Genomic DNA, 15380 nt, shown 5'->3' on the forward strand with positions numbered 1-15380 from the left:
GAGGAGCTGACCATTACCAAGCTTGGGTCGTAGGAACCTAGCAGCGAGATCACGCAGTGAGAGTAAGGATCTCCAGGTGGACGAAGTGGCCTTGTTCTGATCAATGCTCCAAAAAATTTTGTCCCTCAGCCTATACTAGCGAAGCCATTGAACCCAAAGAGAATCATCCTTTGTAAAGAGGTTCCATATCAGCTTCAAGCAGAGGTTCTTGTTCCAACGGCCAATGTCCCTTAATCCCAATCCACCTTCAATCCGAGGCAAACAGACAGCGGTCCATGAGATTTTCACAACTCATCTCCTTTGTTCAGTTCCTCCCCAAAGAAACTGAGAGCAAAGGCTTTCAATCTTTCTTATGCAACCCTTTGGAAGAATAAACGCAGATATCCAGAAGTTGATTGAGCCGTAGATGACAGAAGATATGAGTTGTCTTCTCCCTGCGAAAGATAAAGCCTTTGCAGACCAACAGTTGAAGTTTGCAGAGATTTTATCAAGGAGAGGCCGGTAGTCTGAGATTCTTAGCTTCCGCTACATCAAGGGGAGTCCTAAGTATCGGATTGGCATTGAACCCATGTTGAAACCAAGACGCGAGATGTTTAAGGTTTCACCATTGTTCAAACCAGCCGTATAGAGTTCTCTTTTTGACTTGTTCATGCGTAAACCAGACCATAGGGCGAAATTCTCTAACGTTTCAGTAATGCATTTCACAGAGCTTTCAGTGTCATCAGAGAAAATCATGAGATCATCAGCAAAAGATAAGTGAGTAACCTGAAGCTCTGAGGTTTGCGGATGATAGCCAATAGACCCGTCGGTATATTTATTTCTCAAAAGTTGTGAAAAAACCTCCAGCGCTAGGACAAATAGATAAGGCGATAGGGGGTTGCCTTGTCTTAGTCCTCTGGTTCCCTTGAAGTATCCGCATGACTCTCCATTGATAGCAACCGAGAATTGGGTCGTCGTTAGGCATTGCTTGATGAGGTTGATGAACATGGGCGGGAAGTCTAATGCCTCTAGAGTGAACAGAATAAAGTCCCAGTCTAAGGTATCAAACGCTTTCTGCAGATCAATCTTTAGCATGCAGCGCTTCGATATTTTCTTCCAGTTGTAGCCTGAAACCAACTCTGTTGCTAATAGCACATTTTCCACCAGCAGACGGCCCGGAACAAAAGCTGACTGCGACGATGAGATAAGGGCTGAGAGGAGGTCCTTAAGCCTGTTAGCAAGCAGTTTTGAGGCGACTTTATATACCGTGTTGCAGCAGGAGATTGGTCGAAATTCTGTGATCCTGGTTGCATTAGTTTTCTTTGGAACAAGAGTCAGAACCGTGGCGTTCCACTGCTTCAGTAATTGTCCTGACCTGAAAAATTCTTGAACAGCATCAATCATATCACGACCCACTGATGTCCAATTTCCAATGAAGAACTCGGCAGGGTAGCCATCAGATCCTGGAGATTTGTTCTTCGGAAGTGATAGGAAAGCTGCCTGGATGTCGAGATCAGTAAACGGGGCTGAGAGAACATTAATAGCGGTTGGAGTGCATTTTGTTTGCAGCACCAAAGCTATGTCAGCTGGCGTGGAGGTAGTGGGAACATTATTTCCTCCAAGGATGTTCTGAAAATACTCTATGGCGTGCTGCTTTATGCCATCCAAAGAGTTGATAACATTTCCGTTTTCATCTAGCAAAAGGTGAATATGATTTTGGCTCTGCCTTGCCTTTATCACCCTGTGGTAGAAAGTTGTGTTTGGATCTCCATATACAGACCATTGAATTCTCGACCTTTGTCTTAGGAATTTGTCCTCAGCACGAGCCAAAGTAAACCACTTTTGGTGTGCTAGCCGTTGTAAATTTGCAGCTTCCGGGCTTGGCGAGGACAAAGAAGTATGCTGGCACTCGGTGAGATGGGTGAAAGCACATGTGGCTATCAAAAGGTTCCTCAGAAGAATTATAGTAGTAATAGATAGCATATATGCTCAAATGCTTATAGAGTTATAGTACAGAGCTCAAAGAAAATAGTTGTTAAAGACTCTCATGTACAGGTACAGATTCACTCTCCTGCCTTCTTTATCCATTATTTTCGTTGTAAATGAAATCAAAGTTCGTTTTTAAGGAACATATAAATCACTGTTGAACAAAGTAAAGACAATGTCCATATCAGGCCCAGAGTATGAAAACGTGCTATACAAGCAATAATAAACGATGAGTGGTTCAGATTCAGAGCACGACCTAGCTCTTCCCACTTTTAAAATACCCTAAAACGAAATCACCTTCTCATCATAACAATACTATCTTGTCATCAAGATGATGTTGCCGTTGGAATCCAAAGAAAATACGCCATTTGCGGAAAATAATCATTGAACATTATCTTTACTATCACTATTGACAATGCCACTTTTAATATTCCCACATGAAAAGAGATTTGAAAGCGTTCTTTAATCTTTTAAAAGCATAAGTCTTATCAGTAATTGTCGGGCGATGATTATAAGATATTTTTAACACCTCATTCATCAAAATACTCAAAAGAAAAAAATATGCAATGCTTGCTATTGTATGGTCAGAGACATGCTTAAACCTGTTTGATTATCTTCCTCAAATGCTAGCTTTCATAAATAAAGCAGTACCTTATAATAACCATGCAAGTAACACTTGTAGTTGGAGTAATAAAAACCATTACAAGAAACAAGAACAACTTAATGAGCTTAACCTTTATTGAAAAATTGTAGGAAACTAACGTTTAGTTTTGTAAACCATTGTTGAACAAAGCATGTACGATGTCCAGTTCAGCCTTCTCCATGCACATTCCAATCTCGATGCCACCTGTCTCGTCACGTCTCTCAGCCATTGAAATTCTTTCTCTTTCAATGGAGACAACATCAACCTTAACGGGTCTCCCCCACCAGAAATCCGACTCGTACACACCCAACTGGGTCGACCCCGCAACCGCCCCGAACTGTGAGGACACAACCGCGCAATCATTTCCAATCTTGAATTCTTCATCGATCGTCTCTATCTTTCTTGAACCAAACCCTTTCACCAAACCACTGAGGATCTCCATCGCCGTTACGAACCCTCCCCCTCCAGCAAACTCCTTGGCCGTCTTTCTGTTGTAGCTACCCGCCGGAAACATGCAGTTCCCGAAATAAGTGGTTGATCTTCTAGATCTCCAATACCCTCCCTCAAGCTCATACGTGGTAACACGTATGAGATTGGACAATCTTCAAAATATAGTAGTAAAAATAATCTAAAGGCTTGTGAAACAATGATAGGTGTTAATGTTGCAGAAGCTTGATGAATATCCCATAACTCTTTTGCGATTTCGCGAGTTGAGATAGATTATCTGATTTTTGGTTTGATTGTTTGTTTTATCCATCCTATAATGAGATGATTGTTTGTTGTCCAATCTTCACGGTAGGGTGAATCGGCTGCCAGTAGACTGCCATCGAGAAATCTGAATCTTTCGTGAGCTAATAGCCATACGAAAGTTGATGAATGAATGTTTAAATTGTTGAATGAATTTTTCCTGCTTCAAATTAAGAAACAAAGGAATAGAGAATAAGTTTGCTGATTTGCGATTTTGCAAAGACAACTGATTTACGATTTTGCAAAGAAAACAAGACTATGACTGAATGAAAATCTTCTTCTTCAAGTCGTGAATAAAGAAGTTCTGAGTGAAGTGATGTTGTTCTGCGATTTTCGCAAAGCAACACGAGGAATAATATGAATTTAAGCGATTAGTTTTGTTCTTGCTCTGATACCATGACAAATTGATGAGAATAAAGAACACAAAAGTGTTTATGGAAGAATTATATTAGAATCTCATGAAAATAATGTTACAAGCTGCATAGTTTATATAGAGGATAAATCAACCTAATTTCCTAAACTAATATGAAACAATATATAATAGATAATGATAAGTTTTCTATTTTAATATATTGACTAGGCTAAGACCCGCGCCTTGCGCGGGATCAACATTATATATATAAATTATTTTAAGTATTAAATATTTTTACATATTATAAAATAATAAATATATATTAAATAATTAAAAGTCAGTAAATATTAAATATATAATTAAATTGGTGCGAACATATAAATCAATTTTATTAATCTATAAAATATTTTTTTTTTATATTTGATAGGATATGTTATTAAATTTAAATGATACTAACATAGATAATATATTTTAGTATATTTTTAATATTAATGTCTATTAAATGATGATTTCTACTCATATAGTTTTTTTGATCATTTGTATCTTTTATAGAAAAAAATTTAAATTACTGATAACAAAATTTTCATTGTGGGATTAATAGTTTTAGTAATTTATAATTAAAAAAAAAAAAGTTGCCAATGATCGTTCAAAACTTTTATCAAAAAATTATTCAAAATAAATTTTGAAACTAAAATATTGTATTTTATGTGGTTTATAGTTTAATTTAAAACGATATATATATATATATATATATATATATATATATATATATATATATATATTAATCTTAATAATTAATTAAATTAGACTTTTTACTTATATGATTTTTGTTTTCATTTGTATTTTGTCATAACAAAAAATTTAAACTATGGATCATAAAAATTTGAATGTGAGACTTTTAACAGTTTTAGTAATTTATAGCCATTTGTAAAAATTCAAAATATAACATATACATAAAAATCTAAATTTTTATTATATGGTTATTGTGGTTGTTTAACTTATTTAATAGTTTAAAATTAAACAAATATGATAGAAAATACACTTTTTTTATCAAACATTTATTATTCAAAATCATTAATTGTCATATATACTTTAGCCACATTAGACAATTCCGTAAATTTTATTTAAAGAAATAATAAAGTACATTAATGATGAATTTATTGTTAGTTTAATAAAAAGCTTATTATATAATTAGATAGACCAACATATTTCTCTAATGATTCTAAGAATATCTTGTTGACATATTTCAATAATCATTCTATTGATGACATGTGGCTACAAAAAGAAGTTGTGGTGCTTTTCAAATAATATATAGGGGATGTATATCTTGACCGTTGGTTTAAGTTGATCTTCTAGATCTCCAATAATATTGATCATCTGTTCATCGAGTCCGGTTGTATCTTTGATCAACAACCTATCAAAAGATGGAGTTAGAGTCTCCGGTTAAAGTTGCACAAACACAAAGATTATAAGAACTTCTCTTCTTATTAGATTTAGAAACTCTCTCAAAACTAAACCTTTCAATGTGTTTCTCTTAATGGAACATCTCTCCATGAGAACTCTTTATATATGAAGAAGCTACATCTTTTCCTAAGGGCGAAGCTACATCTTTTCCTAATAATAATATGGAAATAATAATATGTTTTCCTTTTTCCTTTTTCCTTAACCCATCAAACTTCACTTTAATGAGTTAACTTGCTCCTCAAGTTAATTGGAATTATCCAACATTCTCCCCCTTAATTCCAACTCGAATCTCGGGTATGTTGATCTTCTGAACTCCGATGAACTTCCATAGACCGTTAATAGGTGCATCGCATTTCTTCGATACGATGTTGCATCAGAACGTGAGTATAGATGCTTCACTGCTTCTCTATGACTCTCTCTTAAGCATCCTATAGTGCTTCGATACAATGTTGCATCAATCTCAGGCTCCTCCTCTGCCTTTGATACTTTCAAACTCGTGTGCATCAGAACGTGAATATAGTTACATGACTCCATCTTCGTCTTGACAAGTATACCTAGCGCGTATCCTTCTTGTTTGATGTGAATGCCACCAGCTCCTTGCGTTACTTCTATACCAAGATAGTATGTAAGCATCTCGAGGTCTGACATCTCAAATCTTCTTGACATATCATCTTTGAATTGCTTGATAACATTGAGCGAAGTCCCTGTTACAAACAAGTCATCGATGTATATAGCTATGATCAGAAGCTCCCCCTTCTGTTTCTTTTGATATACTGTAGGTTCCTTGGTGCACTTCGTGAACTCCATCTCCTTGAGAACACGGTCGAGTTTGATGTTCCAAGCTCTCGGAGCTTGACGCAAACCGTATAGTGCTTTGCTAAGTTTGTACACAAGATCCTCCTTTCCTTTCTCCACAAAGCCTTCTGGTTGAGTAACGTATACATCCTCATTTAAGTCTCCATTCAGGAACGCAGTTTTCACATCTAAGTGATGGATCTCCCATCCATTAGTTGCTGCTAACGCCAAGAGTAGTCGTACGATTTCTATCTGAGCAACTGGTGCAAATACTTCGTCGAAGTCTATGCCTTGTTGTTGCACGTAACCTTTTGCAACTAGCCTTGCTTTGTATTTGATCACCGTTCCATCTGCATTCCTCTTGATCTTATAGATCCACTTCAAACCTATCGGTTTCACACCTGCCGGCTTCTTGACGAGCTTCCAGGTCTTATTTTTGATGATAGATTCGATCTCTGCCTTCATTGCATCGATCCAAGTTTGTATAACTGCAGCTTCGATGTAACTTTCTGGTTCACCATCGATGGTGAGCAAGAGTCTGCCACCTTCAAATTCAGCAAGTAGGATGTAATCATCGAACCGCTTTGGTTTTCTGATGTTACGACCATATCTTGATGTTACATGCTGGTCTTGGTTTGCATCGTTGTTCTCTGCTAGTTTCTCTTGTTCACATGCGTCTACAACTTCTTCTTCTTCATTATTGTTTTGCTCTTCGTGGTGTTGGTGATCTTGATGCTCATCACCATCTCCTTCTTCTGTAACATCAATATGAGGAAGCTTGAATGATCCTGGTTCTTCGTCTACGTTTGTTGATAGTGTATACGATGCGGTGAGATGTCTAGTTACACCGTTTTCTTCACAAAATCGAATGAAATCAGAAGATGTGAACTCTCCTCCTCTATCGGTGCGAAAATTCTTGAGTTGTAGCTTCGTTTGATTCTCCACGAACTCCTTGAACATTTTGAACCGATCGAACGCTTCACTCGTCTCTCTTCTCTCTTAGCAGCATCGTCCACATATATCTTGAGTAATCATCAATTAAGACGAATACATATCTATTGTTTGCTGGTGTTGATGGTGATATCAGACCGCACAAGTCACCATGTACCAACTCCAATGCGTGTGATGCTCGATACTTTGCTTTAGGCGGGAAAGACTTCCGAGTTTGCTTCCCAACTAAGCAGGCGCTGCACACATCTTTCTCGTGTATCACCTGAGGCATCCCTACTACCATCTCTTTTTCTACCATATTCTTCATGACTCCATAGTTCACATGTCCTAGCCGTGCATGCCACGTCCATGTAACATCAGTTTCTTGTATTTGAAGACACTTCGGATATTCAACCTCCATTGGCGTCTTGTACAATCGGTTTGGTTGCCTTGTGACTTGTACTAATAGCCTTCCACGGGGATCTTTCAGCATCAGTAAGTCTTCTTTCATATTAACCTCACAACCCATCTCGGTTGCTTGTCCAAGACTTATGATATTGTGTTTAAGACTTGGGATGTAGTAGATATCTTTGAGTGCTCTTCTCTCCCCTGTTTTACGATGAACGTGATCGAACCTTTCCCAACAATCTCGACATTTGATCCATCACCGAATTTGACTTTGCCTTTGATGCTCTCATCTAGGTTTGAGAAGAACTCTATCTTGCCTGTCATATGGTTACTTGCACCATTGTCAAGGTACAATATACTCGTATTTCCATCGCATTCATCAAACCTCTTAGGAAACACTCTCTCTTCGTTGAGGAATACTACTTCATGCATATATAATGCATCTGCTTCTTGTGTTTCCGTTAGGTTAGCTTCTTCTCTTGGTCGTGTAGGACAATGTGACACGAAGTGCCCCATCTTGTCGCATCGCCAACATCTAACCTTAGAGTAGTCCTTCTTGGTCTTGTCTGAAGCTTCTCCTCCTTTATTATGACCATCATAAACATTAGACCTTCCTTGTCCTCTTCCTCTTCCACCATAACCTCTACCTATGCCTCTTCCTCGCGAGTTGTTATGGCTTCCACTACCTTGCATATCATTCTTTCCAAACATGAGCTTCGATTGACCTTCATCTTGGGTTTCTTCTTTGATGCGTTCTTCGAAAGCCTTTAATCTCCCAACAATGTTTTCGAATCCCGTTGAATTTAGATCCAGCACTTGTTCTAACGAAGCTACGATGTGAATGAACTTTGTTCTTGGAAGTCCCTTCAGAAACTTCTTTACCAGCTTCGATGCTTCCATTATCTCTCCTAACGCGGCTGCTCTCGATGCTAAGCCTGAAAGTTTTTCTGCGTTGTCATCCACCGTGTATGTGTCTGTCATCTTCAGTTTGTCGAACTCAGACATCAAAGTTTGTAACCTTGATTCTCTCACGCGATCAGCACCTAGGTTACGGGATTTGATAGCTTCCCAAATCTTCTTCGATGTATCATGTTCTCCAATCTGAAGTATTAGCGCCTCCGGGACTGATTGAAAGATTAGAGCAATCGCCATATTGTTCTTCTTTGCATCGTTACTCCCTGGATCAATCGTATCCCAAACTTCGTATAAACAAAGCATCACTTTCATTCGCATCGACCATACGGTGTAGTTGGTCGATGTTAGCATCGGACATCGTATGTCCTTCTTCATCTCAAGACCTTTATCACGTGCTTGAGAATCGTCTCCCATGTTTTGATCGAAGTTACAACTCCTCTTGTAAACGACCTTCGAAACCTGGCTCTAATACCAATTAAAGTTGCACAAACACAAAAATTATAAGAAATTCTCTTCTTATTAGATTTAGAAACTCTCTCAAAACTAAATCTTTCAATGTGTTTCTCTTAATGGAACATCTCTCCATGAGAACTATTTATATAGGAAGAAGCTACATCTTTTCCTAAGGGCGAAGCTACATCTTTTCCTAATAATAATATGGAAACATTCATAAGCTCCATATGTTTTCTTTTTTCCTTAACCCATCAAATTTCACTTTAATGAGTTAACTTCCTCAAGTTAATTGGAATTATCCAACATCTGTAGAGGGACAACGACACTTTTTTCTTCGAGGTGTTGTCTGCACTAGTGAGCCCAAGCTTTGATGAACATGGTTGACGTTTTCCCGTCTGACACGCCGTGGTGTGCCGCGACGCCAATGGAGAATCCTTGGCCCGGGAACAACGTTATTTGAAGAGACAAGGCCGACGCTGAGTCATCGGAAACCGGTACCTCGGGCAGTGAGTTGTGTATCTCTGAAGCTGGACGTTGCCCATAGCCAGAAAATATAGAGAAATCAGCGTCACTCTCGGCAATGGAAACCAAAACGGCGTCGTTTTTAGAGACGACGATACTCGGTTTGGGCTCGTTTGGATCCCAAGTGATGCGGTCGCAGAGAGGGAGGTAGTCGCGGAGGACGAGGGAAAGGGAGAGCTTGAGCTTAGGGAGGATGAAGGAGTGGAATTGCTCACGAGTAGACTCGATAAGTCTGTAGAAGAAGACTCGCTTGGCTGGCTTGAACACTAGCCATGGTAGATCGAAGAAAGTCAACGGGATTGTTAACAAGTTGGATGAGTTTAGGACGGAGTCTGAGTTGGGAGCGGGGGTGATTCGTGAAACCTCAACGATGTGTATTGTCATTGGTGATAACGGAACAGAAGATTCAAGGGGAACACAATACTTTGGGTAAAGCCGAGAAGGTTGTGTTGGATTTGATTTGATTTACCATACAATACACGGCATGATCCTTTTACAATACTGTTTTGTGCGCTTAGTTGGTTATATATAACTTGTCAGGAAAATCACGTTTTTAATTATACTTATAAACTTTCTTCAAGTGTAACAACTATAACTAAACTACTTTATAGTTGTTTACGTATTCGGTTTGATGTTGAAAACCGACAAACATTTGAGTGAAGATAAACACATACTTATTTCAAGATAACTTTCTAAGATTATAAATTTTTGAAAATGATGCTGCTCTTGGAAGCAAAAATAGCTCCCGAGATGAGAGTGCACCCACGAAGAACGTTAGTTATATAATTATTGCAGTTCATCTTACTAATGCAAACGTTTGCTACTTCCATTTGAGAAAGTTAACCATTGATTTACATAGAACTAATAATCAAATACTAATTGTTTGACGGGATGTGGTACCTCGTTTGGTAAGGGCTTTGGGAGCCAATTGTCATGCTCCCGGGTTCGACGCCAGGCGGAGGGGAACTGCCCATCCTGTCATCAAATGCGGTACTGGGTGTTGGGTCTTGTCCCCAGCCCAGGTAAAGCCCTCCCGGGTGAAGTGGACCGCTGCTTAACGGGGCCCAGGGGAATGACTCACGTAAGTGGGAAACCACTGGATTATCAAAAAAAAAAAAAAAAAACCAAAACCAATTGTTGCATCATTGGGTTATTATCTTAAATAATTATATGAATAAGTTCTTTATCATCACTATTGACTATAGTATTAGTCATAAAATCTCTTATGAGATATAAGATTTGAATGTGTACTTCAAATTTTCAAGAAAAATAAATTTAGCGGCTGCATTGTCAACAATGATACTAAGATCTTTACAATACCATAAAAGCAACCTATGCAATAAGCCAATATTTGACGTTTATGATAAAACATATGTCTAGAACCAACGATAATCCTCAAATTTAGCAAGTATCAATGCCTCGTTTGTTGATCCAAATAGGGTGACCCAAAAAAAGTTTATTGTCGATCTAAAGGTGGATTTGGTTTAAGATGGATCAATAAGAGTCATCATTTCGAAAGAATGTGTTGAGATCTACATCAGAAATTTAAAAGGACTAACATTAATATGTAAAAGGTTAGAACTAGATATTTCTAAGTTGAAATCTCATGGCAAACCCGAATCTAACAAGATCCGGGAACATTGTAATTTGTACCATAAAATAATAATCCCAACACAAGAAGCAGAAAAAAACACACACACCAAATAATCACACCGAATTGCTTTGAAAAGAGTCATGAATCAAACGCATATATCGAATACAATTACCGCAATTGAATTCAAACCATCACAAATCTTAAGTCATAATCTCATCACGTTCTCAAAACAAATAATTAAACGTATATATTATGAATGACAGAATGAGTCAACATTTCTCTGTCGTCAGGCTTCTTGAAGACATATATACGTCATTCGGAATGACTCATTCCTCACTTTCAATAATAGTGCATATCAACGTCACTTCCATGAACATAAGTAGCTGGTCCACATCTAACGGACGGACATTCTTTTCTGAAGCTCTAGACATTATCGGACCCATCAACCGTTGTAAAATTGCAGAACCGCGAGCTTCAAATTTCTTATGCTTATGCGTGTCTTCTTCACCTTGGTGTTCCTCTTGCACCCCATATTTGCGCTTCTCTAAGCCTCTGATCCAGATGAAGTTTCTACCCTTTTATTATTGATGGAGCGGAAGCTTCTAGGGATAGAACTAGATCCGTTGATTCTAAGAATACCGAAAACTAGGGTTTGTGAAACTAGGATTTGTGAATACTCTTCACATTGCTTAATCAAAAACTCTTTGGGGTTTGAGAATACTCTTCTCAGTGGTTTCTATAAACCACTGAGAATACTCTTTAGAAAACTCTTCTCAGTGGTTTATAGAAACTTTTTTAGAAAACTCTTGTCAGTGGTTTATAGAAAACTCTTTAAAATAATCTTTAGAAATCTCTTTAGAATACTCTTTAAAAAACTCTTTAGAAAACTCTTTAGAAAACTCTTCTTAGTGGTTTATAAAAACTCTTTAGAATACTCTTTAGAAATCTCTTTAGAATACTCTTTAGAAAATTATTCTCAGTGGTTTATAGAAACCTCTTTAGAAAAACTTCTTTTATTAATCAATCAAAATCTGAATACAAATCTAGACATAGACGCCTATTTATATTAAAAACCAAATAACCTAAAAACTATTAAAAATCTTTAAGATAATTATAACTAATTAAGATAAAACCAGAATAAATAATAATCTAGATAATTAAGATATTTATAATATATCCAAATATCTCTCTGCATCAATTATTTTCTTCAGGCGGAGGGCTTCACGAAAACTGATATCTTGCATATTTACATTGTTTTATCCATTCACCCATGTGCATTTTGATCATATAGACTAGGATTTAGCCAGGTTGCATTTTGCATACATGAGTCTTTATCAGGTATTGGAGTACCACATGGATTCTTGGAGGCATTTGGGTGCATTTAGAGCTCAAAAGAAGTGTTTAAAGCGATCAATGGACGAGCAGCGCACCAGAGCGACCTCACCGGAGCGACGCCGTGAAGTCGCTGTGACACACATCCCGGAGCGATCCAGCCAGAGCGACATGGAGAGGTCGCTCGCACTTTTATCGTGAGACACCCCTCTCAGAGCGACTTGCCAGAGCGATGCTCCGAGGTCGCTCGCGTTTCCATGGCGAGACGACACAAAACGAAGCCCGGAGTGACCTCTCAGAGCGACCCACTGAGGTCGCTCCCGAAGTCCGGAGCGACTTGTTGGAGCGACACACCATGGTCGCTCGCGTCCTCTCGTCCGGAGACACCAAAATCGAGCATCCTGGAGCGACCCCTCAGAGCGACCTACCAAGGTCGCTCCCAGCCAGAGCGACCAGCCAGAGCGACCAGCTCAAGTCGCTCGCGTTTTGACGGGGCGAGACACGAAGAAACGCGTCGGGAGCGACCTCCTGGGAGCGACTATGCTAGGTCGCTCCGCGTGTTTGATTGGACGATTTTTATGTTATTTCAGGGGCCTTTTGGTCATTTGTTTTACTGTTTTTAGATTGCCTAAACCTAAGTTCAGTACTAGGAGAGCCACCAGAGAGAAGAACAATCTCTTTTCGAGAGAGAAGAACTAGTAAAAACTTCTTTTGATTCAGATTTCATTGCTTTCATCTTGTGTTCTTGTTGATTTCTTATCTATTTCTCTACATGGTTAATCTGAAATCCAATATGGGTTTAAGAGGAATCATGGAGATTAGTGAGTAATCACCTTTTGAATTCATGGGTTAGGGAGATTAAGGGTGATTAGGTTAGTTCTAGGATGTTTTAGTGTAGATCATTCTTGTTCCTTGCTAGTAGAGTATTCCCAATGCATCTTCTGAGTTGGCCACTCAAAAGTTGATCAATAGGCATTTACCACCCGAAAGGTGTTTGATGAAATGCCTGAGACAACTCTCCTAGGCTTTTAGTATACTTTGCCAAAGACATTTGTTGTTAAAGGTGCTAAGATAGCTAATAGACTTGTTAGTAATGATTGCTTTCATATTATTCAACCAAAGACATTTGATGTTTGAGATATGTTAGCAAATGAGCATTTATCTAGACATAGAGCTTGCTTAGAATTGTGTCTAGGCTTAAGGTTGATAGTTTGATTGATCATTTGCCATCCTTAGTTCGATACTTGATCACCCAAGGTCTAATCCCTATGCCCATGAGTTCTCTTTTCATTTAGTCAAGAAAGTATCATTCTGTAATTGCTTTCTAGTATTAGTAGTAATTTAAAACCCATCTAAATCATTGGTTGCACTTAGATTAAGTGAGCACTTGCATTCTCAGTGCTTTGATATCCCTTAGAACTGGTTCGACAATCACTATACTACAACATTTGTCTTAGGAGCCTTGAAAACTCCTAATATCAAATTGGCGCCGTTGCCAAATTCTGAGTAGATTTGAACATCGAGATTTAGTCACTTGCTTGAGACTAAGTCATTTTAATTTTGTTTTGTTACTGATTCTTCCTCTTCACCTACATTTAAGTTTCAGGTGTATGAACTTGAGGAGCAGGGGTCCATCAAACCTAGTTCCAATAGTAGCAGACATCAGAGCTTTAGAGAGGGAGTGTGCTAGAGCTAGAAAAGAAGAAGAACACCAAGCACACTTGGATATTGATATGGCAGATCCACCACAAGGGGCAGAACACCAACCACGGGCAGCTTGACCCATTGGTGCTTATGACCGGCCCAACATTCATGGTCATAGACTGGGAATCCGAGCACCGGCTATGGCAGCCAACAACTTTGAGGTCAAGTCAGGACTCCTCAACGTGATCGAGAACAACAAGTATCATGGCTTGGCTCTAGAGGACCCATTTGATCACTTGGATAGGTTCGACAGCTACTGTGGGTTGTCAAAAACCAATGGTGTGTCTGAGGATGCCTTGAAGCTGAAGTTATTCCCTTTCTCTTTGGGGGATAAGGCACGTCAGTGGGAGAAGTCTCTACCCAGCGACTCTATCACTACTTGGGATGAGTGCAAGAGAGCATTCTTGGAGAAATTCTTCTCATCCTCAAGAACTGCTAAGCTGAGAAATGAGATCTCAAGTTTCCAACAGAAGAACTTAGAAGGCTTCAGTGAATCCTGGGAGAGATTCAAGGGCTACCAATCTCAATGCCCACACCATGGTTTCTCTAAGGAGAGCTTGCTGAGCACATTCTACCGTGGTGCTCTTCCTAAGTACAGGGCCAGACTGGATACAGCTAGCAATGGGTTCTTCTTGGGGAGAACTGAGGAAGATGCAGAGGAGCTGGTTCACAACATGGTAAAGAGTGATGCAGTCTACAGCGGAGACCACGACAGAAGCAGTCGAACAGATGATAAGCAGACGAGGAAGGAGTTGAAAGCTCTACAGGATAAGATAGACATCCTCCTTGCTGATAAAGCCACACAAGAGCAACTGCACTTTGTTGGTAACCCAAGCCAAGAGACACCACCTGTTGTCCATGAGGTTGAAGGTTTGGAAGGTCAGGAAGAGCTGTGTTTCATCAACAACAATGGTACCTGGTACAAAAAAGAGCCCAATTTTCAGTACAATAACTACCAACAGAAATCATATCCCAACAACCAACAAAGTGGTTATCCGCCTCGAAACAACCAGCAAGGCAGCTATCAACCTTAGCAAAACCCCTCATCTGGTTCCTCTGCTCCTCAAGAGAGCAGCACTGACACCCTGCTGAAACAAATCTTGGAGTCTCAGACTAGAAGTGAGAAGCATGTTGGTTATGAGTTGAAGAACCTTCATTCCAAGATTGATGGGAGCTACAATGAGCTCAACAACAAGTTCTCACATCTTGCTTCTACAGTCAAGAATTTAGAGAATCAGTTTGCTTTCATGAACACTCACCAGACTCGCCAGCAAGGATCTCTACCTGGAAAATCTGACCAAAACCCCAAGGAGGCCAAAGCTATCACCCTTAGGAGTGGTAAGCAGTTACCTCCTACAACCCTCACCAGGGATGCTGAAAAACTAGGTGAAGAGGTGGCCATCAACTTAGATGATGAAGTGGTGATTGTTGATGAGAAAATCAATGATGAAATCTTGGAGAAGATTGTGGAAGCCAAGGGTAAAGGAAAGGTTGGGGAAGCGAAGAAAACAGTGAAAGATGGTGAAGTTCTTGCTCCAGCAAGTGAGAATTCTTTT

The 15380-nt window shown here is 39.1% G+C and overlaps 1 protein-coding gene and 1 non-coding gene across 2 annotated transcripts; both read right to left on the bottom strand.

Moving 5' to 3' along the window:
• Nucleotides 1-9023: 9023 nt before the first annotated feature.
• On the bottom strand, nt 9024-9578 carry LOC125588543 (phenolic glucoside malonyltransferase 2-like). Its single transcript, XM_048759941.1, has one exon. It carries the CDS (start codon nt 9576-9578, stop codon nt 9024-9026), a length of 555 nt encoding a protein of 184 aa, XP_048615898.1.
• A 4683-nt stretch (nt 9579-14261) lies between these two features.
• LOC125589307 lies at nt 14262-14368 on the bottom strand. The gene has a single exon (XR_007325495.1). It is a non-coding gene; the product is annotated as a small nucleolar RNA R71 (small nucleolar RNA).
• Between the last annotated feature and the right edge of the window lie 1012 nt (nt 14369-15380).

This window comes from Brassica napus, chromosome C6 (genome assembly GCF_020379485.1).
Source record: "Brassica napus cultivar Da-Ae chromosome C6, Da-Ae, whole genome shotgun sequence".
In the NCBI taxonomy this organism is placed as follows: domain Eukaryota; kingdom Viridiplantae; phylum Streptophyta; class Magnoliopsida; order Brassicales; family Brassicaceae; genus Brassica; species Brassica napus.

Excerpts from the sequence above, each read along its gene's own strand:
- LOC125588543 (XM_048759941.1), bottom strand. The coding sequence starts at position 9,578 with ATGACAATACACATCGTTGAGGTTTCACGAATCACCCCCGCTCCCAAC.